The sequence below is a fragment of the Phocoena sinus genome, chromosome 20 (assembly GCF_008692025.1).
Source record: "Phocoena sinus isolate mPhoSin1 chromosome 20, mPhoSin1.pri, whole genome shotgun sequence".
NCBI lineage: Eukaryota > Metazoa > Chordata > Mammalia > Artiodactyla > Phocoenidae > Phocoena > Phocoena sinus.
In genome coordinates, this window is record NC_045782.1 from 9,432,863 (window position 1) to 9,460,212 (window position 27,350).

The 27,350-nt window shown below is 49.8% G+C and overlaps 1 protein-coding gene and 1 long non-coding RNA gene across 5 annotated transcripts; one reads left to right on the top strand and one right to left on the bottom strand.

The window, feature by feature from the left end:
• PELP1 (proline, glutamate and leucine rich protein 1) lies at window positions 1-26,339 on the bottom strand. Of its 4 annotated transcripts, XM_032616048.1 has the most exons (17): window positions 26,063-26,337; window positions 18,330-18,394; window positions 17,843-17,948; window positions 12,945-13,094; window positions 12,633-12,704; window positions 8,394-8,453; window positions 7,938-8,088; window positions 7,623-7,752; window positions 7,389-7,476; window positions 6,837-6,925; window positions 6,641-6,757; window positions 6,373-6,520; window positions 6,072-6,231; window positions 5,278-5,333; window positions 4,927-5,133; window positions 3,347-4,789; window positions 3,087-3,236 (listed from the first exon to the last, which is right to left on the bottom strand). In XM_032616048.1, the coding sequence occupies exons 1-17, from the start codon at window positions 26,309-26,311 to the stop codon at window positions 3,144-3,146; spliced, it is 3,384 nt and encodes a 1,127-aa protein (XP_032471939.1). In that variant the 5' UTR covers window positions 26,312-26,337; the 3' UTR covers window positions 3,087-3,143. The 4 variants fall into 4 exon arrangements, with proteins under 4 accessions (XP_032471937.1, XP_032471936.1, XP_032471938.1 ...); XM_032616046.1 differs by having other exon boundaries at window positions 1-4,789; window positions 26,063-26,339; XM_032616045.1 differs by lacking the exons at window positions 18,330-18,394; window positions 26,063-26,337 and having other exon boundaries at window positions 1-4,789; window positions 12,945-13,130.
• On the top strand, window positions 9,037-12,122 carry LOC116745367. Its single transcript, XR_004347407.1, has 2 exons — window positions 9,037-11,656; window positions 11,859-12,122. It is a non-coding gene; the product is annotated as an uncharacterized LOC116745367 (long non-coding RNA).
• Window positions 26,340-27,350: the final 1,011 nt, after the last annotated feature.

A 27,350-nucleotide genomic window follows, 5' to 3' on the forward strand; every position in this document is an offset into this window, starting at 1 on the left:
CTTCCCTTCCTCTTTCATTCTCTTCTCTTGGGATTTGATGACTATCTTTAGAGTTGTGTTTGGATTGCTTTTTCTTTTTTGTGTGTGTTATCTATTGTAGATTTTTTATTTGCAGTTACTATGAGGTTTTGATACAGAAGTCTGTATAGATACAGGATTGTTTGAAGTTACCGGTCTCTTAATTTCAAATGCATATCCAGTATCCTGCATTTGTGCTCTCCTCTTCTCAGAATTGCTGGTTTTGATATCATATTTGTGTGTGGATGATTTCCTACCCTTACTATACTCTTGACTTTACGATTTGTAATTTTCTTGTTTCTGATTATGACCTTTCCTTCTCCACCTAGAGAAGTTCCTTTAGCATTTGTTGTAAAGCTGGTTTGGTGGTGCTGAATTCTCTTAGTGTTTGCTTGTCTGTAAAGCTTTTGATTTCTCTGTTGAATCTGAATGAGAGCCCTGCTGGGTCAAGTATTCCTGGTTGCAGGTTTTTCCCTTTCATCGCTAAATATATTGTGCTGTTTCCTTATGGCCTGCAGGGTTTGTGCTGAAAATTCAGCTGATAACCATATGGGGATTCCCTTGTATGTTATTTGCTGCTTTTTCTTTATTGCTTTTAATATTTTCTCTGTCTTTAGTTTTCGTCAGTTTGATTAATATGTGTCTTGGCACGTTCCTCCTTAGGTTTATTCTGTATGGGACTCTCTGCACTTCCTGGACGTGAGTGTTTCCTTTCCCACGTTAGGGAAGTTTTCAGCTATCTCTTCAAATATTTTCTCAGGCCCTTCCTCTCTTCTCCTTCTGGCACCCCTATAATGTAAATGTTGGTGCGTTTAATGTTGTCCCAGAGGCCTCTTAGACTGTCCTCGTTTCTTTTCATTCTTTTTTCTTTATTCTGTTCTGCAGCAGTGATTTCCACCAATGTCTTCCAACTCACATATTTGTTCTGCCTCATTTATTCTACTATTGATTCCCTCTAGTGTATTTTTCATTTAGTTATTGTATTGTTCATCTGTTCTTTCAATCTTCTAGCTCCTTGTTAAACATTTCTTGTATCTTCTTGTTCTGTGCTTCCATTCTTTTTCTGAGATCTTGCATCATGTTTACTCTCATTCTCTGAATTATTTTTCAGGCAGATTGCCTATCTCCACTTCACTTAGGTGTTCTTCTGGGTTTTTACCTTGTTCCTTCATCTGGAACATATTTCTCTGCTGTCTCATTTTGTCTGACTTTCTGTGTTTGTGGTCTCCATTTCAGGCTGCAGACTTGTAGTTCCTCATCCTTCTGGTGTCTGCCCCTGATGGGTGAGGTTGGTCCAGGGGCTTGTGTAGGCTTCCTGGTGGGAGGGACTGGTGCCTGCCCACTAGTGGGTGGAGGTGGATCTTGGCCCTCTGGTGGACAGGGCCATTTCAAGGGGTGTGTTTAGAGGCAGCTGTGTGCTCAGGACGTCTTTAGGCAGCCTGTCTGCTGATGGCTGGCGCTGGCTTCCGACACTGTTGGTTCTTTGGCCTGGGAGCCTGCAGGCTGTTGAGTGGGGCCAGGTCTCCATGCCAAAATGGCGACCTCTGGGAGAGCTCACATCAATGAATATTCCCTGGGGCCTCTGCCACCAGTGTCCTTGCCCACACAGTGAGCCACAGCCAACCCCCACCTCCCCAGGAGACCCTCCAAGACCCACAGGCAGGTCTGGCCCAGGCTCCTAAGGAGGTCACTGCCTTGCCCTGGGTACCAGTGCAGGCGAAACCCTGTGTGTGCCCTCCAAGAATGGAGTCTCTGTTTCTCCCAGTCCTGTGTAGCTCGTGCACTCAAGGCCCACTGGCCTTCAAAGCCAAATGCTCTAATGGCTCCTCCTCCCGAGGCCAGACCCCCAGGCTGGGGAGCTTGACATGGGGCTCAGAATGCTCACTCCTGTGAGAGAACCTCTTCGATATAATTATTTTCCAGCTTGTAGGTTGCCCACCTGGTGGGTATGGGATTTGGTATCACGAAAGCACCCCTCCTACCGTCTTGTTGTGGCTTCTTCTTTGTCTTTGGATGTAGATTATCTTTTTTGGTAGGTTCCAGTCTTTTTTGTCGATTATTCATAGCTGTTAGTTGTGATTTTGGTGTTTTCCTGTGAGGGGGTGAACTCAAGTTCCTACTCCGCCATCTTGTCTCCTCCTTCCAAGGGGGTGGAAAATTTTTTTAAACGCCTACTAATCTTGCAAAAATTGGCACAAATGTCACTTCTCAAAGAGGCCCTTCAGGATACAGGCAGTTGGGAAGTCACCACCCTTTCTGCATTTCCAAGGCACTTTACTCATGTTCACAGACTGAAAAAAACCATGAGGCATCTACCTCAAGCCCATAAACCTCAATACCCTCTCACATACGCAACTCTGGGTGATGCTCACATGTGCATCCTAACAAGTCCTAGAATATATATAGTCTATAAATGCTTAAAGGGATCAGACACTGGCTGGGAAATGTCCAAATCTCAAGAGTGAGTAGGAAGGCTGGAGGTGAGTTTGTCAAATTCCTGCCAGGGAGGTGCTGGGTGGGGATGTTGTCACTGGAAGGACCAGTCCCAGAATAGAGCTCATCCCCCATATCCACGATGGATGCCCCTATAATTTAGGACACCCAAGTTCCCAGTTCAGAGAAGTCAATGATTAAACTCCTCTGTACTTTATCGTAATTTTCTAAAGTTCCATCACAGTCACTTAGCCTGCTCTTTGAGACCAAGGGGCTGTGTGTATACACAGGTTCACTCACTAGGACACTTAATCCCATAAATTTCCCACATACTCCCACACCTGGATTACTCACAGAAGCAGGGCTACTTCCTTCTCCTTCTCCTTCTCCAGGCAACCCAGCACACACTTATCATCAGCAAGAGCACCAGGCAAAAATCCAACACTTTTGACACTGACTTGCTGAGCAACAGGACAGGCTGTTACCCCTGTAAGTCAATGGCTCCTCTTCTGGACGGTGGAGCTAACAGGACAGCCATGGACACGTTTGGGAAACACTATGGGTACAGGACAAGCCCAGCAGACATTTGGGCTTTTGGCTGGGGACACTGTGGTGGCAAAAGGCAGAAGCAGCAGTCGCTATCCAAGGATGTAACTTTATTGGAAACGTAGAGTGAGAGGTGTGGGAGAGGGCTAGGAATCAGGCTCTGTGGCAGGTGGTGGCTTCTCATCATCAGGGGGGCAATCAATGAAGTCAGCCAGCATGGCAGCTGTGTCATCCTGCTCCTTTGAGGGACAAAGACATCAAATCCAAAACAGTCACACACACACACACTGAAGAGTGGGTCAGGCTGCACAAGCAGCCAGCACCACTTCTCCCCGCCCGGCCCGCTCACCTTTTCCTGGAGAGCTGCCGCCTCTGCCTCCATCTCTTCTGCTGCCGATGCCTCTGGTGGGGGTGGTACCTTGTCACCCCCACCCTCAGCCCCCTCTTCCAGCAGGGTTGGGGGCACAGAGGGCTCCTCTTCAACAAGCTCCTGAGGAGGTGGCACTGCAGGGGGGCTCCCCCCTTCCCTCTCCACCTCCCCCTGGGAGGGGAGCACCTCAGGGGCCAGTGTGGGGGCTGTCTCGGCCCCAGGCCCCTCCTCAGCCCCCGGCTCCTCCACTTCCAGCAGCAGCCCGGGTTCCGGTTCTGGCTGCGGCTGCACCTTGGGGGATGCAGCGGGGGGCAGAGCTGGAGGCAGGCTTGGGGGTGCAGGCCCTCCTTCTTCCACCTCCCCGCCCGCCGGGCCGAACTCCACCTCTTCCACCTCTTCCTCCTCGTCCTCGTCCTCTTCTTCCTCCTCTAACTCACCTTCCTCTTCCTCAAACTCCTCCTCAAACTCTTCTTCCTCTTCTTCCTCCTCCTCAAAATACTCCTCCTCTTCCTCCTCCTCCTCCTCCTCCTCAAAATCCTCCTCGTCCTCGTCTTCCTCGTCATCCTCCTCCTCCTCCTCACTGCTGTTGATGTTAATAACTGTCAAATCTTCTTCCAGGGCTGGGGGTCCTCCGCCACTAGGAGTCCCTTCAGGGACCAGCTGGGGTGGTGGGAGTGCCACAGGGCCAGGAACAGGAGGGGGAGGCGGCGGAGGGAGAGGCCCCGGGGCCGCAGGCAGCTCTTCTGGCTCCTCCTTGGCTGGCACAGGAGGGGAGGCTGTTGGGGGCCCGACCGGGGCTGCAGGCGGGGGTGTGGTACCCGAGGGGGGTGGGGGCGGCAAGGGTGGCAGCCCCTCAGGCACGATCACCACACTGTCATCAGAGTCGCTTTCTAAGGAAATCTCCACATCGGACGCCTCCTCCTTATCATAGTGGACAAAGGCTGGTCTGGGCACCCTTCCCCCAAAAGTCTCATCTGGGGGTATAGTAGGTGGAGGAGTGCCACTAGGGGCAAGGACAGCATCCTCATTTGAGCCTGCCCGGTGGTTCTCAGGGCCAGGAAGGAGCCGGGGGGATACAGACACCAGGCCTGGGACGGAGAGGCCTAAGTGGTTGGCTGTGGCTGGAGGTCCAGGGCGTGCCGGGGGTATGGGGCCCACTGAGGGCATGGGGCCCGCTGGGGGTACAGGGCCTGGGGAAGGCATGGGGCCTGCTGAGGGCATGGGGCCCACCGAGGGCATGGGACCCACAGAGGGCATGGGGCCTGGGGGATGAAAAGCTGGAGCCCTGAACGGAGATGGAGCCTCAGGAGGGGGAACTGGGGCAGGGGTGGGGCAGGCAGGGCCCATGGTCTGCAGGGGAGGAACCCGGGGATGGGTCAGAGCTGCACAGGTCACCAGTGCTTCTGAGCAGAAAGCGGAGACCTGAGGAAGGAGAAAAGGGTGAGAGCGAGCATCGGGGATATGGGCCTTCACGAAACCAGGGAGGGAATGCCAACCAGCATCAGAAACAAGAGAATCCAGGAACCCACGAGGTAGATTTGGCCACACTCCGCAGTTACCTCAAGGCTGTCTTCTCTCTGGCCCAGGGAGAAGGCCTGCAGGGCACAGGCGAGAGGAGGCGGGCAGCGAGGAGAAGGCGCCAGCAGCAGAGCCAGCAGCAGGCGGTAGAGTTCCCGGCGGCAGCGCGAGCTGGTATACGGGGAGCTGCCTAGGACCTCGCCCTGCTGGACGCCCATGACCAGTGGGAGGACCAGATCATGCAGTCTCTGAAGAGGACAGAGAGCACACCTTGAGATGACACCACGATGAGCCAACCCTTCTCCGGGGCCTACTCCCTGGTGTGAATGAGCCCCCGACAGGTACAGAGCAGTGGCTCCTCCCCACCTCCGTGGGGACCAGGCTCCACTCACCCTGTGAGTCTCCTCCTTGATGAGAGGCCCGCACATGAGGACAGTCCGGCTGAGGCCTGGGCAAGGAGACCAGTATGTCAGAGGCGGGCAGCTAACACGATGACGAGCCAGGGCTTCTGAAGCACATGGCCCCAGCTGAGCACCCCACTCTGCCGCGGCCCACCTCAGGCAAGTCACGTAACTCCTTTAAGTTTGTTTTCTCAACTATAAAATGGGGATCCTAAACGTATCCCTACTACCTAAGGCTGTTGACAACATTATGTAAATGAGATAGATGATGGAGGTACAACATTATAAATGTGCATTTACGTATTTGGGGAGAGCTGGCACTTCCCTTCACACGGGGGGGGAGGAGGGGGGTTGGAGGGCAGTGAAATACACGGGACCCAAAAGAAAGTCACTTCTGCGTCCAGATTAGCAACTGTGTCAGAAGCAGGAAGCCCCACTGAGCAGGAAGCCCCACTGAGCAGCCCACCTGGGGAGTGTGAGCTCCACAGCCCAGGGATTTCGTCCTCTTCCTGGCCCCACCCTCTCGTACTAGAACAGCACTTGGCACGTACACGGGATGCACGCACAAAGATAGCTGAGACCCTGGAGGGGCGGTGTCAACACCAGCACTCCATCTAACAGCAGGACCCAAGATTCCACCTGCAGCCCTGGGGGTGGCATAGCTTCTCCACAGGCTCTTAGCTGGGTCTGCATTTTTTCTACACCCTCCACCTCAACGACTGGTTTGGGGCTATCACCCCAGGCCATCCCAGTGTGCCGAGGTGCAGGGCACAGGCCTCACCCACCTCTCAGCGCAGCTGCACACACGTCACTGTTGGCATTGCTGTCCCCTTTCCGGTGGCTGGGCGGAGCCAGAGCCTCCCCCATATCCAGCTTTAGCTTCTTGGGGGCGCTGGGCTTCCCGGTCTGCAAACCCCCATCAGGGCTACCCCGGGGACTGCGCAGCTGGAGGGGGAGGGGAACATAAATCACACACACTGGCCAACAGGAAGGCAGGACAGTCAGAAGGCAGTGTCTGGTGACGAGGCTGGTGAGGACAAGGGGTGCAGGATGGGGTCCCGGGACAGGGGCAGAGGCCTCACTCACTTTGAGGGCATCAGCCGGTGGGGAGATGTCACTGAGCAGGTGGGTGAGCAGGGCCTCACCCGAGGCTCCCCCCTGAAGCACTCCTGCCGAGGCCCCACACACCTGCACCCACAGCTCCAGGACAGCGTACACCTTGGTCCGCATAGTGCTGTGGGAGGAGCAGAGGGCAGCTTGTGAAAGGGGGTCGATGTCCCAGCCGCCGGCACCCCCGGTCTACCGACACCCCCTCACCCACCCTCTCCTCTTTATTCTATTCCTAGATGGTCACCTGTAAGGCCTCTCCTGGCCTGGAGAGAGGCTGTCCCTCCCAATGCTCCAGGCATTGAGAACCTGGGGAAGCAGGCGGCTGATCAGGGCCCCAAAGCGCAAGAGCCGGCCTCTACACCTGGGGGTGAAGACAGAACAGTGACCCCCGCTCCCAGCACATCCCAGCCCCTGCACCGCATCCTCCCGACCCCACTCACGCGAGGATGAGTGCAGAGAGCAGGTCCAAGGCTTCCAGGTGGAGGGAGGGCAGCAGCAGCAACCGCAGGGGACCATCCCCAAGCAAACTCTGCAGAAAAAATTAGCAGAGTAAAGAGTGGGGGAAGAAAGTGAGGCAAAGAAAGAGAAATGGAGGGCAGGGTACATGCATGTGACTGAATACACGTGTGCACGCAGGTAAGGAACCCACACCCGACCCCAACTCCCCCAACAAGATCAAACTGCCATCCTCCTCAGCAGACCCTGGAAGGAGGACGAGGGAGGGATGGCGGAACCTCGCGGCAGTGACGCAGCTGGCCCCCAGCGCACCCTCCCCTGAGGAAGCATCTGCTACAAGTGCTCCCGGCAACACGGGAGCGAATCGGCACTGATGTGCGTGTGCCGGGAGCACGGGAATAACGGCATCTGGAGAGGTAAGGAGCTGGCCGGGGCACCCTCAGGCGACATCACTTCGGGAGCCACAGCCCACACTGCTTGCCCGGCTGCCCTGCATCCTGGGCAAGCGCTGTGAACAGGGCACAAACTCCACTTACGATGTTCTTGGCACTGACGCTGAGGGTCCGGCAGATAAGATCCAGGATTTCCTGCACAGGGACGGACACGGGAGCCCCGAACTCGGAGCTAACAAGAATCAGAGCAGGGAGATCCTCAGCGCGGGGGCCCAGGGCGACTCCACACCCACCCTCAACCTCCCTCCTCATGATGAAGACGACACCCATCTTGGCCCCTCCTGCTCCAGGCCTTCGTTCCCTCCGACACTCACACACCTGAGCATGAGCCCCAGGCAGCGGGCCAGCCCGGAAAACCTCTGCCAAAGCCGGAGAAGGACATGGGCATCGCCGTCTTCTGAGGGGGAGAGCAGCGTCTCCACGCCAGGGCCTTCGTACTGCATAGGAGCTGGACAGAAACACAACCACCTTCACACGCCAGGTCTGTCTTCCATCCCCTCCTCCTCCATTCTGGTGGAGGACCCACCCATATTCTACTCCCTTTTGCCTAGAACTCAAAGGCCCCGCCTCTCCAGACCAGCCCCCTGCTCCCCTCACCACCGTGCCACCGACCACAGCAGCCACAGTCCCTACCCGTGTCTGCCCCCGCATACAGGGCCCCAAGCAGGCTGTGCAGAGAGGCCAGCAGGCTGTGCAGCTCCTGCTCCCAGCTGTCCGTGTGCTTCAGGCCCTGGGAGAAGCCAGCCCCTAGAGAGGGCAGCCGGGAGTAACACTCACAGGCCAACTGCAGAAGACAGGTTGGAACCCTGGTCAGATGGGAATCCAGCCCAGCCACGGAATCCCAACCCCACCAATGCCCAGGAAGACGGAGATCAAAGAGAGCTCTGAGGGAAAACGGAAGGGACTACGGGGCAGAAAGACACAGATGGAGACAGACGGAGGCAGAAGTCACGACTTGTGTTTACTGCGTATGTTCCCAGGGAGGGGAGTGAGACCGTGGTCGAAAAGCAGTAACAGAAAGAAAAATAGAGAGAGAAAAGAAGCTCCAGCTCAGACCCCAGGCTCTCCATCTCCCTCCTTTCCCTTTACCTGCTGGAGCTGAGGGCTCAAGGCATCCACCCGAGACAGGAAAAATGAGGCCAGCTTGCCCTGGATTAGAGGGAAAGAAAGGGAGAGGCTGGTGAGTCAGCTCCAAGGGCCAGAGACGTAGACCCCGCCCATTCCCAGCAGCAGAATCGAGGCCCAGGATCTAAGGCCTTTTTCTTTCCTGCAGACAAGGAAGCACCACACTCTAAGGGGTTATCATGCCTGGGTGCAGACATGCTCTCGTGGTAGAAAGACACCCTGAATATCGCCTCTTGTCCTTAGCCTCCCTGTTTGAGGCCTGTGTCCCACAGACGACTGGGCCCCCTCCTGCCAATCTTTGCAAAATGACAGTCATCTCCCTCAAGCCAAAGACACAGCACTGAAAAGCAGCTACCTCCACGCCCCAACTCCCTGCCAGCTCAGACAAGAAGCAAGGGTCCAAGCTGGGAGCTGCGGCACTAACCAGAGGTGCGAGGGCAGGACAAGGTGGAGAGAGAAGGAAAGGCTGCCCAGCAGGACTGAGGTAGCACATCTCAGAGCAGCGACCTGTCAGTTAGCCAACAACAGCACTCCGCCTGCTATGTGAAGGCGCCGGCACGGGAGTGTTTAACTGGGGCCCCATTTAGCTGGAGGTAGAATCAAAGGGGCCTGTGAACATGGAAGGGAAATTTTTAAATCATTTTCACTAACCTGTAAATGAAGTATAATTTTTTTTTACTGCAGATGTAGACAAAAAGCCACAGTGGTATCAGCAGTGCCCCTGTCACCATCAGAAATCACTCACTTTCCTTTCACGTTACACAGTTGTAAACAGTGATCTTGAATTATCATTCACGTGCATCACTAATTTGAAACTCAGGTAGTTACCAGACCTGCTGCTGGATCCTGTTATTTGACACGTTAGTAAAGAAGCACATCCTACTCTATCACAATTTTTTAAAGTATACATTTCAACAGAATCAGTGTCCCTTGCAACTCCATGTACTTTATGGATTTAAAAACATTCGAAGAGGTCTATGGCACAAAAAGGGTGAGAACACTGAAGTATTAACAGGATTTCCACCTTCAGTGGGTGTAACAGTCCGGAAGACAAATGCGTGGAAAACAAAGAGGGAGGGTCAGGAGGGACTGATGCTGAGAGGCAGGACTGAGCTGGGTTTGGGAGAAAAGGGAGGACCCGGATAAGGAGACAGAGGGAGGGACACCATGAGGAGAGCTCCAGGCTCACAAGAGGCCCACGGAGAAGCAGGCCGGGCCTTAAATCCTAGGCTAGTGTGTATGGACTTCATCAGGGGATGGGGGCATCACATGCACAAAGGTAAACTTCCAGAAGACAAGACAAATCAACAGTGGCACCAGGCACGCAGCAGGGGACTTATGGGAGGAAGCAGGCACGGAGGTCTAGCAGCGTGTGGTTCAGAAAGCAGCCCTCCAAGGGCTCCCTGCCATCGCCCTGTGGCAGGAACCACATCTGGTTTCCCACGTTCCACTGCAGGATTCTCACCATGAGACAAGCACTGTTACAGAAGGCCTAGAACCGTTTCCCTTGGGACTTGGAAAGCACTTTCAGGTCCGGTGTGCTAGGGTTCTGCACACTTCAAACCAAAAGCAGCAACCGCCCACAGGTCTCCTGACACCGGCTTCTCCAAGGATGACAGAGTCGCCAAAGCCTTATCTATAGCGGCACTCAGCCCTTTTGGCCAACTTACTGCTCACGCTTTCCCTGAGACGCTGAGGCCACCAAAAGTCTGCTTACGTGACTGCAGTCAAGCAAAGTACAGGGACATGGCTCCAACCACAGGTCTACCCCAAGTGACCTGCAAAGCCAACCAAAGTAATGGCTCACTTGGAGCATTTCACTGGAAACGCAAGCACGCGTGCACACACAGTACGTCCTGGGTGTCTCTTAAGAGTGGGGTGAGTCTTCCCACTCATTCCAGGGAACAAATAATCTGTCGAGGAGGAAAGGCAAAGCCTCGACAGGACTGACGTCATGGACCCAGAATGCTTGAGATACCTCATTTGGGAGGGGTGATCCTGAGCTTGGAGACTGCAATTGCCCTGGGAACTTCTGGGGGATGGAATAGAGAACAGATAAACACTCCAATGATCAGTTCCTAAGTACTGGTCTGCAAGACATTTCAAGTACAAACTGCCCCCGGGGGACTCCACACAAGACAGTCTTATCTGCCATGTAGGCAAGAGACAAAGCCAGACTCCTCAACAGAGGGAAGTTCTCCAGATGACACTGTATTCTTAGAGAGATAAAGGCGTATGCACCCCGTAACAACATATCAGAGTTTTGTTGTTTGGTTTGGAGAGGGTACTTAAAATGCAGGCCGTAACTTCAAAAACTACACGTCTGACAAAAGGCTGTGAGTTAAAGATGAATTCTCCCGACCACCACTCACAACGAAAATTAAGGAGCACTAGCAGAGGACTCACGGGCAGGCTAGTCTGACTACTCAAATCTTGACCCCCATAGATAACGCTCAATTCTCCCTGCACTTTCCTGGGAGGATGCAGGTAGGTATAGATAACCCCAAACCAAGCTGAATCAAAGCAGGCGTATGCAGTAAAACCTCACATACTTTGACCAATGAGGGGTCAGAGACAAAGGTCTAGCCTGTGCAATCTGAGAAGTTAACTTACAGAGCATTCTAGAAGAAAGTTTAGCTTAATAAACTAAACTTAGTAAACTTTAGTTAAAAAAAAAAAAAACTTTAATAAAATCCCCAAGTTACTCCAAATGCCTTCTTGACAAAGTCCTGCCCTGCTACCCAAAGATTCTACTACCTGCCATTAGTGGCAGTCATATGAAAGCAAAGCATCAGCAAGGACGGGACCCACGTTCACTGAGAAATATCACCTGCTCCAGGGCTTTTCAAATACTGCACGTAACCAGTTACCAAAGTCTCCGTAAGTACCACTCCCAGACCACAGCGCACGTGCCCCCAGAGCTCCGCGTCAGGCTCACGATCCTTCCCAAGCCACTAACAACTGATCAGAGCCGGCATCAGTGCGGAAGCCTGTCTGTCAATCCTGTCCACGTTCTTAAAAGTGCTGGGGAGTTTGGTTTGGTGGAAAAAACATGGGCATGAAGGACAAATCGTTCTCACTCTCACCCTGGTTCTACAACTACCAGATACACAGGCTTGTGTTAGTCAAACCCTTCTGGACCCGCTTCCTCCTGTTTAATTCAGTGACACCAGCTCTACAGAACTACTGTGAACTGAGAAGACACACAGCGGAGTGCCTGGCACATAGTGAGTAGCAGTTCTACTAAGTACCAGTTCCCTTTCCCTTTTACTTTCTTAACTTGGTCATAGAACCATGTGAGCTTACTTTCAAGATAACTTGTATGGCAAACTCCCCCTTAATTGGTAATACTGAGTATAGTATTACCAATTACTGTGATTAACCACATGAGTTATACAAAAAAAAATATTAATTTGCTGCTAATTCCAGTTCTCCATAGGTTTGTGCTTCCATCTGAGAAGGGGTGCCCAACGGTTTGTCAAGCAATGATGAGTGTATCAAAACGAGAGAGAACATTTAATCGACAGGAGAACACCTGTTTGTTCTTAGGTACTTCTTGGCATTGAATTATTCTGCAAACAACCAATGTACCAATTCCAAAGGCCCTTTAACTGTTACTGCTTTGGCAGAATTTGATAACCGTTCATATTTGTTATTTTATCTCCTTGAAAATAAAACGAATTCTTCCACTGACCTCCTTCCTCCCTCACCTGATCCACGTCCACCCTGCCTGTTTGCCCTAATAAGGCTCTGCTGTGCAGCCACCTTTGTACAGCCATGACAGTTCGGGGGACAGGGTGAGAGATGAGTCAGGAAAATAAGGAGAGAGAAGCGCTGGGGAAGCTGATATAGAGAAGCAGTAAGTCAGGAAGGCTTCCCAGAGGAAATCATAAGAGCTTTAGGAACAAAGTAAAACGAGATGGTAGAAAAATGGGCAGGGCATTCTAGAGGTACAGAGAAAGCAGGGCAGAGAGAGGAAAGAGTCCAGGGGTAAGAGCCTGAGCTTTGGCATCAGTTCTTAGGCAAGTTACTTAATTTCGATTTCTTTATCTGTGAGGATTAAATGAGAATGCATTTAAAGCTACGAGGTGGCACAATTAGAGCTGTGGAGACAGGAGCTTAGAAATCTCAGCACGGGAATCTGAGGTAAGACGGCTATCAAGGTGTATGTTTGTGGGAAGAGGAGTTCCCATGAACACTTACTTTGAGAGACCCACACGCCCGAGGAAAATAGGTCATACAAGCCTTCATTCCTTCCAGTGCTGAGAGCTCACTCTGTGGGGAAACAGAAAGTAAGCAAGAGGCCGAGGGCCCAACGCCCCAGACCCTGTCTCCACCCCACCACGCGCCCCTCAGGGTCCCTTCTCCTTATACTTTTTCTTGGCCCAGACCCCTTCTCACTTCTTCAGTCCTATTCCCCAATCACTTCCCATCACATTCTTTAACCCAATGGGTATCAGTGAGGGCAAGCAATGCAAGGGGCCCAGGGGAGGGGGACCCGGGCAGGCGTCTCACCTCCGGTCTGAGGCCCAGCAGGGAGGTGAGAAGGCCAGGAAGGTGGTTCATGGAGATGTCCCGGAAGAGTGTGGGGAGCTGGGCCGCGTAGCGGAGCAGGTCCCCCAGCACAGCCACGGCCAGCTCCATCGTGGGGGGCGGGTCCTGGGACTAAAGAGCAACAACACCCCATGCTCCCAACCTCACCTTCACGGTCACCGAAAGGAGGAATGAGAGGTATGACAACATGGGGCTTTCGACAAACACCACAGTTAACGTCAACATTAGCATCAAATCTACTAGGGACAGGGGCTTCCCTGGTGGCGCAGTGGTTAAGAATCCGCCTGCCAATGCAGGGGACGTGGGTTCAAGCCCTGGTCCGGGATGATCCCACATGCCACGGAGCAACTAAGCCTGTGCGCCACAACTACTAGGACTGCGCTCTAGAGCCCGCGCACCACAACTACTGAAGCCCGTGCACCTAGAGCCAGTGCTCCACAGCAAGAGAAGCCACCGCAGTGAGAAGCCCGCGCACTGCGACGAAGAGCAGCCCCTGCTCGCCGCAACTAGAGAAAGCCAGTGCACAGCAACAAAGATCCAATGCAGCCAAAGATAAATAGATTAAAAAAAAAAAAATCCACTAGGGACAGAGTGTATTAGAGATATGGAGCATCCGAAGTAACACATTCATCTACAGACAGGACGTGTGTTCACACTTTAGTACTATGCGCGTCTGGGGGTCCGAGGAATTTGGGGAAAAAAAAGGTAACAAAGCCATACTTTAAAGATCTGCCTGACTAGACCATCTCAAGAGTTTCTTGCTGCTCCCATACTACATTTCCCTGTTAGGAATGGAGAGGAGCACTTCTCAGACCACAAGAAAAGTCTCAGCCAAAACAAAACCGCCCCATCTCGCCAAGCTTGCTTCTGGCTGTCTCAGACCTACTGTGGAATTCACGGAGGAAAAATGGCTTAAATTTATAAAGAAGGACTTCTCTAGAAAATTAACATGTATCTAAGGGAAAAGCCTTCAGCACATTACCCCCTGCTAGACCAGACGCCACGTGTCAATGAAACAAACAAGAATGATTGTTAGGAAGTCCAACTCAGTGGGCCTACCAACCACAAGCAGGCCTCAACACTGTCTAGCAATCCTCCTGCACCTCTCGCTCGTTAACTCCCTCTGCTACTCAGCCCCTCTCCCACCACCGTCACCTGTCACCTCCGAATAACCTAACCTGCAACTTCAGAGAAAGCTGAAGCCCAAAGATGGGCACTCCCTCAGCTTCCCACCACCAAACTGAAAACTCCATCTCCATCCTCATCCCCACTCTCCTTCCTCCTGTCCCACTAGAGGAGATGCTCCTCCCATCCGAGGACAATCCCTCCTCGGTGCTTTAGATAGTCCCCCCTCCCTTCTTCTCAGAACCTAACCCTGTTAACTGGCCCCCTCTCTCCAATCCCTTTCAAAAGGATTCTTTCTACTGACATTTGTGCATGCTCCAGTCTCTCCCATCCTAAAAGTCCTTCTCCTGAGCCCATACTCCACTTGCCCAATCTCAGCTGTTGCCCAGTTTCTCCCTCTTACCAGCAGAGCCAGACATCTTGACAGGACTGCCTACCTTCTCCACTTCCACTCCTTCTCCCACTCACTGCTCATCCCAGGGCAACTTGGCTTCCGTGTCCACTGCTCCACCAAAAACACTTTCACAGTCTCATTACCCTTGAGTTGCTAAATCTGATAAAAAATTTTCAGTCCTTGTCTTATTCCAGCTCAGAAGGGCATAAAGAGAAATGACTCCTCCGTCTTCCCTGAAGTATTTGGATTCCATTCAACCCACCATCCTGGTTATCTCCTTTCTGCTGCTCTGTCTTGTCTGCTTTTTTTTTTTTTTGCAGTTCACGGGCCTCTCACTGTTGTGGCCTCTCCCATTGCGGAGCACAGGCTCCGGACGTGCAGGCTCAGCGGCCAAGGCTCACGGGCCCAGCCGCTCCGCGGCATGTGTGATCTTCACGGACCAGGGCACGAACCCATGTCCCCTGCATCGGCAGGCGGACTCTCAACCACTGCGCCACCAGGGAAGCCCTGTCTTGTCTGCTTTGTAAGCTCATCCTCCTCTACCTGACCACTGACTGTGGAGCGCCTCAAGATCCAGTCTGTAGAAGTATTCAGCTTGATCATCTGAGCCTCATCCTCAGCTGCAATCTAAATGCTGAGGACTCTTCCTCTTTGTAAAACATATTGACTGAAGCCCCCACCACTGAACCCTCAGGGTTACCCTCTGAGATATCTGGTCACTTCCACGCACACTAGGTCAAGGGTATGCTTCCTGGGGGCCTCTACTGAATGCCCAAGACCATACTCATGTTATTTTCACCACTCCCCTTGGAACCTGGCTGTCTTCCAATGTTCTGATACCCGGGAGTCATCCTGGACACATCCTTTCCCTGACACTATTCCATCATCAGGACCTGTTGTCTATTTTGCCTCTAAATCTCTCTTGAAATCCCTCTTTGCCTCCAAATCTCTCACCTACTTCTCATCATGTCTCCAGCTGCCGCCCTAGTCCAGGCTACCATGAATGCTCCCTAGGTTACCCTTAGTACCTTCCTCGTGGTCCTTCTGCTGCCATTCTGGCTCCTTTCTAATCCTGTCTCCACACAGCAGCCGGAGTGGTATTTCCAAAAGAAAGTTTGATCACGTCACCACTACCACCACCTCCTTCCCCCTACTCAAAACCTTCCATGAATTCCCACTGTTCTGAGAATAAAAACCAAACTCCCTAATATGCCTACAACACCACACACAGCCTGGTCCCCATGCACATACCTCCCCGGTCGCATCTCATTAACCTCAGCCACACCAGCCTGCTTATAATTCTTCACAAATGAGTCAAACTCCTTTTCTCTCAGGACCTTTGCAGGCTTAGAACACTTAGAAAACTCTCAGCCCAGTTCACTCCTACTCATCAGAACAGCCCTCCCTGAACCACTGACCCTGATCACCACCCCAGTCTGGGTCAGGTTCTCTCGTTACATGCTCTCAGAGAACTACATTCTTTACCTCCAGAGCACCTACTGAAGTTTATCTTTTCACACTCATTGTATAATTATTCTCTTTCAGGACTTCCTTGGTTAAGACTCTGCACTCCCAATGAAGGGGGCCCGGGTCCAATCCCTGGTCAGGGAACTAGATCCCACGGGCACGCCGCAACGAAGAGTTCACATGCCGCGACTAAGGAGCCCACGTGCCGCAACTAAGGAGCTGGCGAGCTGCAACTAAGACCAGGCGCAACCAAATAAATAAATAAATAAAGTAAATGAATAGATTTTTAAAATAAAATAAAAAGCACTTAAAAAATAAATATTATTCTCTTCCACTAGAACACAGATCAGCAAAGCATGGTCTGTTGGTGCCTGTTTTTGCACAGCCCACAAGCTAAGAATGGTTTTTAAATTTTTAAAGGGTGGGAAAACAAACCAACAAAGAAACACTATGCAATAGAAACCATGGGAATTCCCTGGTGGTCCAGTGGTTAGGACTCCACACTTCCACTGCAGGGGGCACGAGTTTGATCCCTGGTTGGGGAACTAAGATCCCATGCGTGTGAGGCACAGCCAATAAAAAACAGAAACCATATGGGGTTCGTAAAACCTAAAACATTTTACTATCTATAGACACCAAGAAAGTTTCCCAACCCCTGCAAGAGACTCTAAACACCTGAAAGCAGGGTCCAAGTACATCTCTCCACCAGAGCTTAGCACACAACCTGCCATGTGTGCCCAGAACATGCTTGTGGAAGAACTAAGTGGGGATGTCATCAAAGGATGTAAAAGCAGAAAAAAATTTAAATGTTAAAAGAGGAAGAGAGAAGTAGGAAAAAAAAAAAACACCTGGGGAAATTCCCTGGCAGTCCAGTGGTTAGTATCCTGCGCTTTCACTGCTGAAGGCACGAGTTCAATCCCCGGTTGGGGAACTAAGATCCCACAAGCCACACGGCGTGGCCAAAAAAAAAAAAATTAAAAAAAAATTTGGGGGGACTTCCCTGGTGACACAGAGTGGTTAAGAATCCGCCTGCCAATGCAGGGGACACGGGTTCAAACCCTGGCCTGGAAAGATCCCACATGTCATGGAGCGACTAGGCCCGTGCACCACAACTACTGAGCCTGAGAGCCACAACTACTGAGCCCGCATGCTGCAACTACTGATGCCCATGGCCCTGGGGCCCATGCTCCGCAACAAGAGAAGCCACCACAGTGAGAGGCACGTGCACCGCAACTAAGAGTAGCCCCCACTCGCCTCAACTAGAGAAAAGCCCACACACAGCAACAAAGACTCAATGCAGACAAAAAAAAAAAAAATTAGTAAACTAATTATTTAAAAAAATCAAACATCTAGGAAAAGCAGCTTTAGAGATGTCACTCATTAGAAAAGCTAATAAGGATGTGAAACAGCTGTTACAGAGTATGAAAGGTCAGATGAATTAAAATAACCCAGTAGATAAAAATATCAAAATGTGGGCTTCCCTGGTGGCACAGTGGTTGAGAGTCCACCTGCCGATGCAGGGAACACGGGTTCGTGCCCCGGTCCGGGAGGATCCCACATTCCGCGGAGTGGCTAGGCCCGTGAGCCATGGCCGCTGAGCCTGCGTGTCCGGAGCCTGTGCTCCGCAACGGGAAAGGCCACAACAGTGAGAGGCCCGCGTACCGCAAAAAAAAAAAAAAAAAAAAAAATTCAAAACGTTTAAAAGGATGTTTCTATTTGAAGCTCATCCTCCCTACTAGAAAAAAACTGCTTCTACTTATTCTGTCCTCAGAACTAAATGTCTAAGCCACAAAGATGTACCACATCCAGAATGGAGAATACGGCATGGCTGAGGGAGGGAGGGAGGGAGGCAGGGCGGCGGCTGAATCCTTACCTGCAAGACCTGCTGAATGCTCCGAAGCCAGGACACACAGTGCTGCTGGAACATCTCTGTGGGGCTCTCCCCCACTAGCAGGGACAGCAGACACAGGCCCTCAAACCTTGTAAGAAAGGTGAGTGACAAGTGGGTGGTGGCTGGACTGCAGAGAAAGCAATTCATCGCCCTTTAACGCTCACTAGCTGGAGAAACACATCACCTCCAGATCCACGGCGGCTTCTAACTCCTGAAATCCTTGGAGGACTTGGAATGAGGTGCGGGCAACAAGGAAAGAAGGGAACAGACGGTGGGGCACAGAAACCTGGAAGCTGGAATAGGTGGGGTTCAAAGCCAAGTGAACTCATGAAAAGAATCAAACTCTCTGCCTTCTTGGGGAATGGAGAAATCTCAGGAATCCGTGGGGTGGTGACAGTGGATGGACAGATATACAGCCCTCTTCCTAAAGAAACATCCCCCTGGAGAAAAAACAGGGTTAAAGACTTACCGAGTTTTGATAGAACCAAGACGTGCATTACTGAGACCCACCAACGCGCCAACAGCTGAAAGGTTCTGGAGGAAAGAAGACAAGGAAGTGAGTTGGGAATAGGATGCTAAACACACAGGATTTCTCCCTGCCCCAGTGTTTCCGAAGCCTTTTCTGAAGTAACACCTCCTTTGAGGCCAAAAGGCCGTTCCTCTAGAGGCCGACAACCTTTTCCCTATTTTCAGTAGGTGACACACACAGCAGCCTGTCCTGTCCCGTAGGCTTTCCTCAAGTTACATCCCACCTGTCCCCTCCCCAACTTCCCACCCAACGAACTAGTGTTACCCAGAAGGCTAGACCGCCCGACTCATCCCAGCTACCAGACTTCAAAGACAGGCTCCTTCCGTTTCCCTAGACAGCACCTAGCGCAGAGGGACATCCCTAAATGCTTGCTGACTGGACACTAAACTCATCTGACCCCTTCTTCCTTCACCCCAAATCCCCCTCCTCCTGTTCCTGGCTCCCTTCGAGCTGCTAATGCCAACATAAACCAAGTCAACCAGAGCTTCCTTCCTGAACATTCTGGCAGCCCTGAAAGAGGTCTCCTCCTCAGCCCTCCCACGAGTAAACTCTCCATGCTTAAATGGCCAGAGTCCTCTGGTGGCCCCCGTATCTCCCTAACTGTACTCATCATTCATTCTTTCAACAAACACATCTTAGGCACTGAGTCAGATGAAGGAATACAGAGCTGAATAAAATAAATAAGGTCCCTGTCCTCATGAAGGGAAATGCTGATTCACCTAATAAACATTTATTTCCCTACTTTACGTGAGACATTGTTTGAGGTGCTAGGGAGCTTACATTCTAGTTAGAGGAGACAGAAAATAAACAAATGACCAAATAAGAAATAGCATGTTGGAGGGTGCTAGGTGCTAAGGGGAAAAATAAACTGAGGAAGGAAAGGAGAGGCTGGAGTAGGGAAGGGAGACAGCACTCTATGTGGAGTGGACACAGGGCCCTCTCTAAGAAGCTAGTCGAGCAGAGGAAAGTGAGAGCGACGCGTCCTGATACGCTCACATGCACTGTGGATATAAAACGGTGCAGCCACTTGGGAAAACAGCCCAGCAGTTCCTCAAAAGGTTAGAGTTAACCATAGGACCTAGCAACACCACTCCTAAGTATATGCCCAAGAAAAATGAAAACACACGTTCTCGTAAGAAATCGTATACGAACATTCATAGCAGCATTACTCATAACAGCCAGAAACTGGAAACAACCCAGATGTCCATCAACCATGAATGGATAAACAAAACGTAGTATATCTATACAATGGAATATTACTTGGCCACAAAAAGGAATGAAGTTCTGAGACATGGATGAACCTTGAAAACATTATGCTAAGGGAAGGAAGACAGACCCCAAAAGCCACATATTGTATGATTCACTTCTATGAAATCGTCAGAGCAGGCAAACCTATGGAGACAAAAAGTAGCTTAGTGGTTGCCTCAGGCTGAAGAGCAGAGAGGGGTTGGGGGGAAATGAGGAGTGACTACCAATGGGTATAGGGTTTCCTTTGGGAGTGATGAAAATGCTCTAAAATTGATCATGGTGATGGTTGCACAGCTCTGCAAATACTAAAAACCATGGAATTGTACACTTTAAATGGGTGAATTGTAAGTATGTGAATTACATCTCAATAAAACTGTTTAAAAAAAAAAGGCATGCTGGTAACTTTTTGTTGTTCCAGGCAAAGCAGAGAACAAGAGCAAAGGTTGTGAGATGACAGCACACTAGGCGTATCTGAGGAGCAGCAAGGAGGTGAACTGTCACTAGAGGAGACTGAGTGGGAGAGACGAGGCCCCGGGAGCAGGGTGGGACCTTTTGGAGTCATATAGGCAACCGCTGACTTTCACTCTGAATAAGATAAAAGCCATTGGGTAGAGGAGAATTAGGCAGAGAAGGGATATTACTTGACATAATTTATTTTTTAAAACACATCCAAAACACCTGAGTTGCCTTGTCCAGAAGGCAGAAGCAGACGCAAGTAGGAGGCTATTTTAAGGATCCAGGAGAGAGACGAGGCAGTGTAAAGAGCATGGTAAGAGTGGGGATTCAAGCCTCAAGCTGTGGTTATACTCTGAAGGTAGAGCCCACAGGATTTGATAACACACTGGATATGGGTGGGAGATAAAGAAAAGAGGCAAAGCTAATTCCAAAGTTTTTTGCCTAAGCAACTAGAAAGATGGAGTTGTCACTTACTAGGCAGCAGAATACCGCAGGAGGAGCAGGTTTGGGGGTGAGAATCAGGAGTTCAGTTTCAGGTGTTAAGTCTGGGATGTCTATTTAATGCCAAATAGGCACTGGGTAGCTAAGTCCAGAGTTAGGAGAAATCCTGGTCAGAGTATGGATTTGGGAAGTTGTCAGTCATCAGACTGGATCAGCTCACCGTGGCAGTGAGTGTAAATAGAGGAAGAAAGCAGTACAAGGACTGGGTTCTTGGGCACTCAAACACTGAGAGGTTAGAGAGGAGGAGCCAGTAAAGAAGGCTGCGAAGGAGTGACCAGTATGGTAAGAGGAGAATCAAGAGAGAGTGGTATCCAAGAAGCCAAGTGAAGAAAATTTTGCAAGAAAGGAGTCATCAGCTGTAACAAATACTACAGACAAGTCAAGTAATAGGCGGACCAAAATTTGACCTTTGAACTTGATATCTTCAGTGGTCATTGCTGATCCTCAAGACTTACCAAGTCACCTGGTAAAGCAGTATTTTGGTGAAGTAGTTAGGCTAAAAGCCTAAATGGGATGAGTTCTAAGGGACAACCATCAGGGTAATGATTCGTTCAGGGAAGAATCTTTAATGGACACTAAAAAAAACGGGTGAAAGGGTAACAAGACACAAAATTACATAATCTCCCCACAGGAAAAAACCAAAACTTTATAATGAAGAAAACCGGCAGACATCACTTTAACCCATGATCAAAGTTAACATCACCAGTAATGGGACAAAGAGACATTATGTGCCCCCTGATACAACGCGACAAGAACATCGCACATCATTTCTGCAGTGTTCCTGCCAAAACTGCACATCCTGAACCTAATCATCAGAAAACGGCAGACAAACCAAGCTCAGGGACATCCTATAAAATAACTATCCTGCACTCTTCAAAAATGTCAAGATCGTAAGAAATCTTTCTTTTGCCATCAAGGACACTTTTAGCACAACTGACAAAATTGGAATAAGATCTATAGATTAAATCACTTATGGTACTGATATTGATTTTGAGTTTGATGATGGAATGCAGTTATGTAAGAGAATGTCGTTTTTAAGGAAATGCACGCTGAAGAATTTACAGGCAAAAGGGCATCATGTCTGCAACTTCCTCCTTCACGGACCCAGAAAAAATATGCACAGAGAATGATCAAACAAATATGCATTTAAAATGTTGACATTCAGGGAATCTGGGTGAAGGGTATATTCTTTCAAATTTTCTATAAATTGTAAATCATTTCAAAGTAATATTATTTTTTTAAAAAGAAGAACGGGAGAAAGTGCAAACAACTCTTTTGAGGAGTTTTGCCATAAAGAGAAGCACAGAAATGGGGCAGGAGCTGGAAGGGGGACTTTTTTAAAAGTGGTTTTGAGCTATATGCTGATGAAAATGACCTAACAAAGCGGGAAAAGCTGATGATGAACAAGTGGAGAAGCAAAGGACTTGTGTACATGCAGAGGGGACAGACGTCATGTACAAGCAGAGGGCTGGCCTTAGTAGGGGCATGGACCAGCTCACCCCTAGTAATGGGAGGGAAGGCAGAGCATACGAGCACAGACACAGGTGAGCTGGCAGATGTGGTGACGGCAGCCTATGGGAATTCCCATCCCCCAGTTTCTATTTTCTCACTGAAATGGGAAGTGACGTCATCAGTTAAGAGTGAGGATGGAGAGAATCAGAGGTTGTCTAGGAAAGTGGAAATGTAACAGGATTGCTAGGCAACACTAAGAGTCCACTTGAGAAGATGACAGTCATGAATTTAAAGTGAGACCAGCCAGCCAGGATACATGTATCTCCAGCCATACTGAGCTGTAACAGGTACAGGCACCAAATAAACAGAGTTGGATTTAGCACAGACGGGGTGCTGCTGGGCAAGTACAATGAAGGCAGAAGGGTGAGGAAGTGATTATAATGGAATTTAAACAAGGTGAGAAGAGAGAACATGACAGATAATAAATAAGTTAATTTATTTCAAATAAACGCTAGGAAAGAACCAAAACAATAATCTGACAGAAAATGACTGAAATGGGAAGGACCACTGTATTTTAAAACAGCGTGCTCAGGAAAGGCTCCTCTGAAATGGTGGCATGGAAGCTGGGATCTAAACAAGCAGCTCACCTCCCCAGGAGTTTCCCAGCAAAGAGTGAAAGAACTGATGAGCAGTGGCCTCAGCTGCTGCAGAAATGAGATCAGCCTGGGTGGCTGGAGCACAGTGAAGACAGGCCAGGAGTTGTGTGAGGGGAGGTCAAGAGGCCAGCATAGGCCGCACTATGTAAGGCCTGGTGCAATAAGTTAGTGTACGGTTTTAAGCAGGACAATGCTCTAATCTTACTGATATTTTTAAGAAGATCACTGGGTACTGGCTAGAGAATGGGACAGTACAAAGCCCTAGGGACACAAGGCATAACAAGACACTCTGTCCTTCAAAGTATGTGCAATTATAAGGGAAATGAGATACAGGATTTGTTTTAAAATGCTCCGGGGTGGGAGGGACTTCCCTGGTTCAAGTGGTTAAGAATCCACCTTCCAATGCAGGGGACGCAGATTCGATCCCTGGTAGGGGAACTAAGATCCCACACGCCGCGGGGCAACTAAGCCCGCATGCCACAACTACAGAGCCCATGCGCTCTGGAACCCGCGTGCCACAAACAGAGAGCCCACGTGCCACAACTAGAGAGAAGCCTGCGTACCACAACGAAAGATCCCCTGCGCCGCAACTATGACCCGATGCAGCCATAAATAAATAAAGAAAAATAAAGTGCTCTGGGGGCAGGGGAGGTTGGAGGCAAAGTTGGGAAAGTGGGAACGAAACAAGACTGGCAAAATGTTCACTGTTAAATCTGGGTGATAGAGACAGCACGGGCCGGGGTGGGGGTGGTTCAAAATACTATTTTCTCTACTTTTGTGTCATCTGAAATTTTCCAGAAGTTTTTTTTTTTTTTTTTTAACTACACACGAAAACAAATCAAAGCCCAGTTGTGTGGGTATGGGGGAAGGAGGTTGAGTGTATATGTACAATGAATAAATAATTTCCATATGGTGTAATAAAGAACAGCTAATCATAGGTGGTTTGGAAAGGTTTCCCAAAGGCAGTGACAGACAAACATTGAGTTGAAAAGATTTGGGGGATTGTGGTGGGGGGAGTGGGGGGGGCAGGTATGGAGAGGCGGCACAGGGAGAGATTCCAAGCACAAGTGCAAAGGCCCTGAGGCAGGAAAGTTCAGGTGCTTAAGGATTTTAAAAGGCAGCAAACAGGTTAAGGATTTTACAAACAGGATCAGCTGTTATGTGGGAAATGAATTAAAAAGAGCAAGACTGACAGCAAGGAGACCAGCTGCCATAATGCAAGCCAGAAACTGTGAACTGTGCTCAGGTAGTTCCATTTTGGAACTACTGAGTTTGCAGTACCTGTGGGAAAACAAAGTTGGTGATTAAGCGTAGATGGATGGGCCAATCAATGGATCTCTTTTTCTCTCAAGCTCCAGGCCTATTTACTTACCTTCATTTCTCAACTCAGCTAAGCTAGAAATTCTCCGAGGAAAAGGATGATGTCTTACTTATCTACCTAGAGATGAGGAATAGTAGGTAACACATAAGAGATACTCAAAAAATCTTTGTTGAATGAAAATCTACAAGGAAGTGAAGGAAACCCACCACACAGGTCCACGTTCTGAGAACTCAATACAACACAGACGAGTAGAAAAAAACTCAAGGCAAGATATACCCAAAAAATATAGTACAGGCAATTTAAAGGTGTTTCCCACATCACCCTTAGATTCTTTACTCAAAATTCTTCTAAGGGAAGGGAGGGTGGGCAAGGGATGAACTGGGAGTTTGGGGTTAGTAGATATAAACTATATCAAAACATATAGAATGGATAAACAAGGTCCTACTGTATAGCACAGGGAACTGCACTGAATATCCTGGGATAAACTATAATGGAAAAGAATATAAAAAAGAATGTATATATGTGTATAACTGAGTCGCTTTGCTGTACAGCAGAAATTAACACTGTAAATCAATTATACTTCAATTTTAAAAAAATGCTTTTAGACACTTAAGAGAAATTAAGCAAGACATTAAGTTCATGTAGCTCGCCTTGAGGGAGGAGGGGAAGACTTGAAAGAGATGATGACGGAAATCACACATTTATAAACAGAATAGATAATATTTCAGAAATACTTAGGAACCACATGAATCACAGGAGGGGAACTGGGCTGAGATATCAGAGGCACAGTTTTGTCACCCTGAATGAGGACTGATAAATAAATGAGGTCATCTCTAATAAATTTGAGGCTAGGATTACTGAACCACCCAGCAGGTTGTGATAACCCTCTTCCTGGAAGGAAGCATAGAGCTAGGAAGATCCCGGTAACAAATGTTGGACAAGGAAGAACTCATGTACACGGGTTTTGAAGGATGAATAGAATTTGGGGGAGGGTTAGCGGGAGAAGATGGAGCACGGGAAATAATATTAAAGGTGAACCTACTGTAGGTTAGACAGTTATGTCTTCTTAGAATCTGGGTAAGATGATGGGGGTTAAAGCCAGGATGGGGGCAATGGGAAAGATATGGAAAGAAGTGGACAGATCTGAAAGCTACTTAGAGAATAAAATCAAAAGGACTTAACAGACTGTATATGGAGGTGTGTGAGCAAAAAGAAAGTGTTCAGAATGACATCTGGGTTTCTAGCTTGTAGGACTGAATGGAAGTTAGATTCTATTCTGTGTATAATCCAAAGGACTCTTCTAAACCAGTCTACAAAGCGCTGCATGATCTGTTCACTGCCTACTCACCTCATAGCGCCCACGCTCTTCCCCTCCATCTCTGAACCTCAAGCACAATGCCCTTCTTTTCAGTTCCTACCAGAGGACCTTCCCACATGAGCTTTTCGCTGACTGAACCGCCCCTCCTATTTTCTTCCCCTACCCAACTCCTATGATTATCTTTGGAGATCTCAACTTAAACTCCAGTACCTCAAGAAAATTTCTACAATTTTCCAGATTAGGTTAGAGATCCCTACTATACAATTCTCGTAGTGTTTTGTGACATTTTGTTCATCGCCATCGCATCTATAACTGGAGCGCCCAGCATTTAGCCCTCAGTAAGAGTTCAGTAAATATTTGTTGAATACATCCATTCACTCAGTCGAAACAATCCCCAAAACAGATACTTCCAGATGAAAAAGAAGCTAAAGATCATACATCTAGTGAATGACGAGGCCTGGGATCGAACCCATTCATGCGTGTCTACCGATAGCCTAGCAGTAGAGAAAAGGAGGCCCTTTCTCTTCCGAGTTTCTTCGATTCACGGCTGATAAAGGAGAAATGCGTGAGTCTCGTCCAGAATGATACCTGGATCCGCTTTCTGCCCCCAGCTTTCCTTCCCTCCACCTCTCCACTGCAGCTGCAGTGCATCAAGACCCCGGTGCACAAAAGCTGCGCCAACCTTCCAACAGGGCCGCGGGCCTGCGGGCTACAGACTCACCTGGGCCCCGCCCACCGTCCCATGTAGCCGCAATAGGCACATGAGCCCCGGCAAATGTGGGACCGAGCGGGTTGGGTGGTGCACAGGAGAAACGGTGGACCCAGCTCGCGGCTGTAGCAACCCCGACACGCTCTCCAGCAGAAGCAGGCGGAGACGCGGGCCCGAGTTCACCGCCGAGAGACCCCCGGTCCCGCCGGGAACCCCAGCCGCGGAGCCCGCAGACGGCCCGCTAAGAACAGCTGCCGCCATCTTCCCCCGGGCTCTAGAGGTGGCGTGGCGCGATGACGCAAATACCCCGCGACGGACGCCTCGAGGGGAGGGGCGTGAGGAGGGGGCCTTGGTCCTGCGCTTTGCAGTCCGCTCGCCGGCTGGGAGGGAGCATGCGCGGCGTGGAAGGGCCGGGGCGACCCAGCTGTGGGTGTGTAGTTCCCAGGGTGTCAAGGCCTGGTCGGTGGGCTGGGTCGAGGGCGGGAGGCCGGACCAGTGGCGGTTAAAGAACACGTGGTCAGGACTACAGGCGCCGTAGTCCAAAAGCTAGCCTTTAACGTAGCGTAATCTCAGGACACTTTGAATCTAGGCATCACCGGCCTGGCCTCGTTGTCTGAAATCATAGATATTGTTAACTACATTTACAACGACAGAAATGATACAATACACGTGCCTTGCAAATACAAATTCAAACAATAAAGAGGGCATAAAATAAAAAGAGAAACTTCCCTCCCCCCCAAGTCCTTCCCTCAGTAATGTGTATACTTTCCTAATATTAGTCTATGCACAAACACATAAATACAGAGTATATTTTACAAGAGCGGGGTCTGTACTTGGCTTTTTTTTTTTTGCGGTACGTGGGCCTCTCACTGCTGTGGCCTCTCCCGCCGCGGAGTACAGGCTCCGGACACCCAGGCTCAGCGGCCACGGCCCACGGGCCCAGCCGCTCCGTGGCACGTGGGATCCTCCCGGACCGGGGTAAGAACCCGCCTACCCCACATCGGCAGGCGGACGCCCAACCACTGCACCACCAGGGAAGCCCTGTACTTGGCTTTTGTCACTCGATATATATTGTGGGCAACTTTACGCCGTTTTTTAAGCGGCGCGGTACAATGAAATGGGCGCACCACGAGTTCACAATTCTTTTGCTGAGTACTTCCAACTGCTCCAGTTTTTTCACTAATACACTTTTTTTTTTTAATATAAACACTTTAATGAACATCCTGATACTTCTGTGCATTTTTTTGTACACAAAATCTTAATAATTTGAATCTAATAAAATTCAAATCCCAGATTCAAA

Excerpts from the sequence above, each read along its gene's own strand:
- PELP1 (XM_032616046.1), bottom strand. The coding sequence starts at position 26,311 with ATGGCGGCAGCTGTTCTTAGCGGGCCGTCTGCGGGCTCCGCGGCTGGG. Across the intron at positions 7,477-7,622 it reads TGCCTGGGGCTCATGCTCAG|CTCCGAGTTCGGGGCTCCCG; the intron begins GTGTGTGAGTGT and ends GATTCTTGTTAG. Across the intron at positions 4,790-4,926 it reads AGAGAGAAGACAGCCTTGAG|GTCTCCGCTTTCTGCTCAGA; the intron begins GTAACTGCGGAG and ends CTCCTTCCTCAG.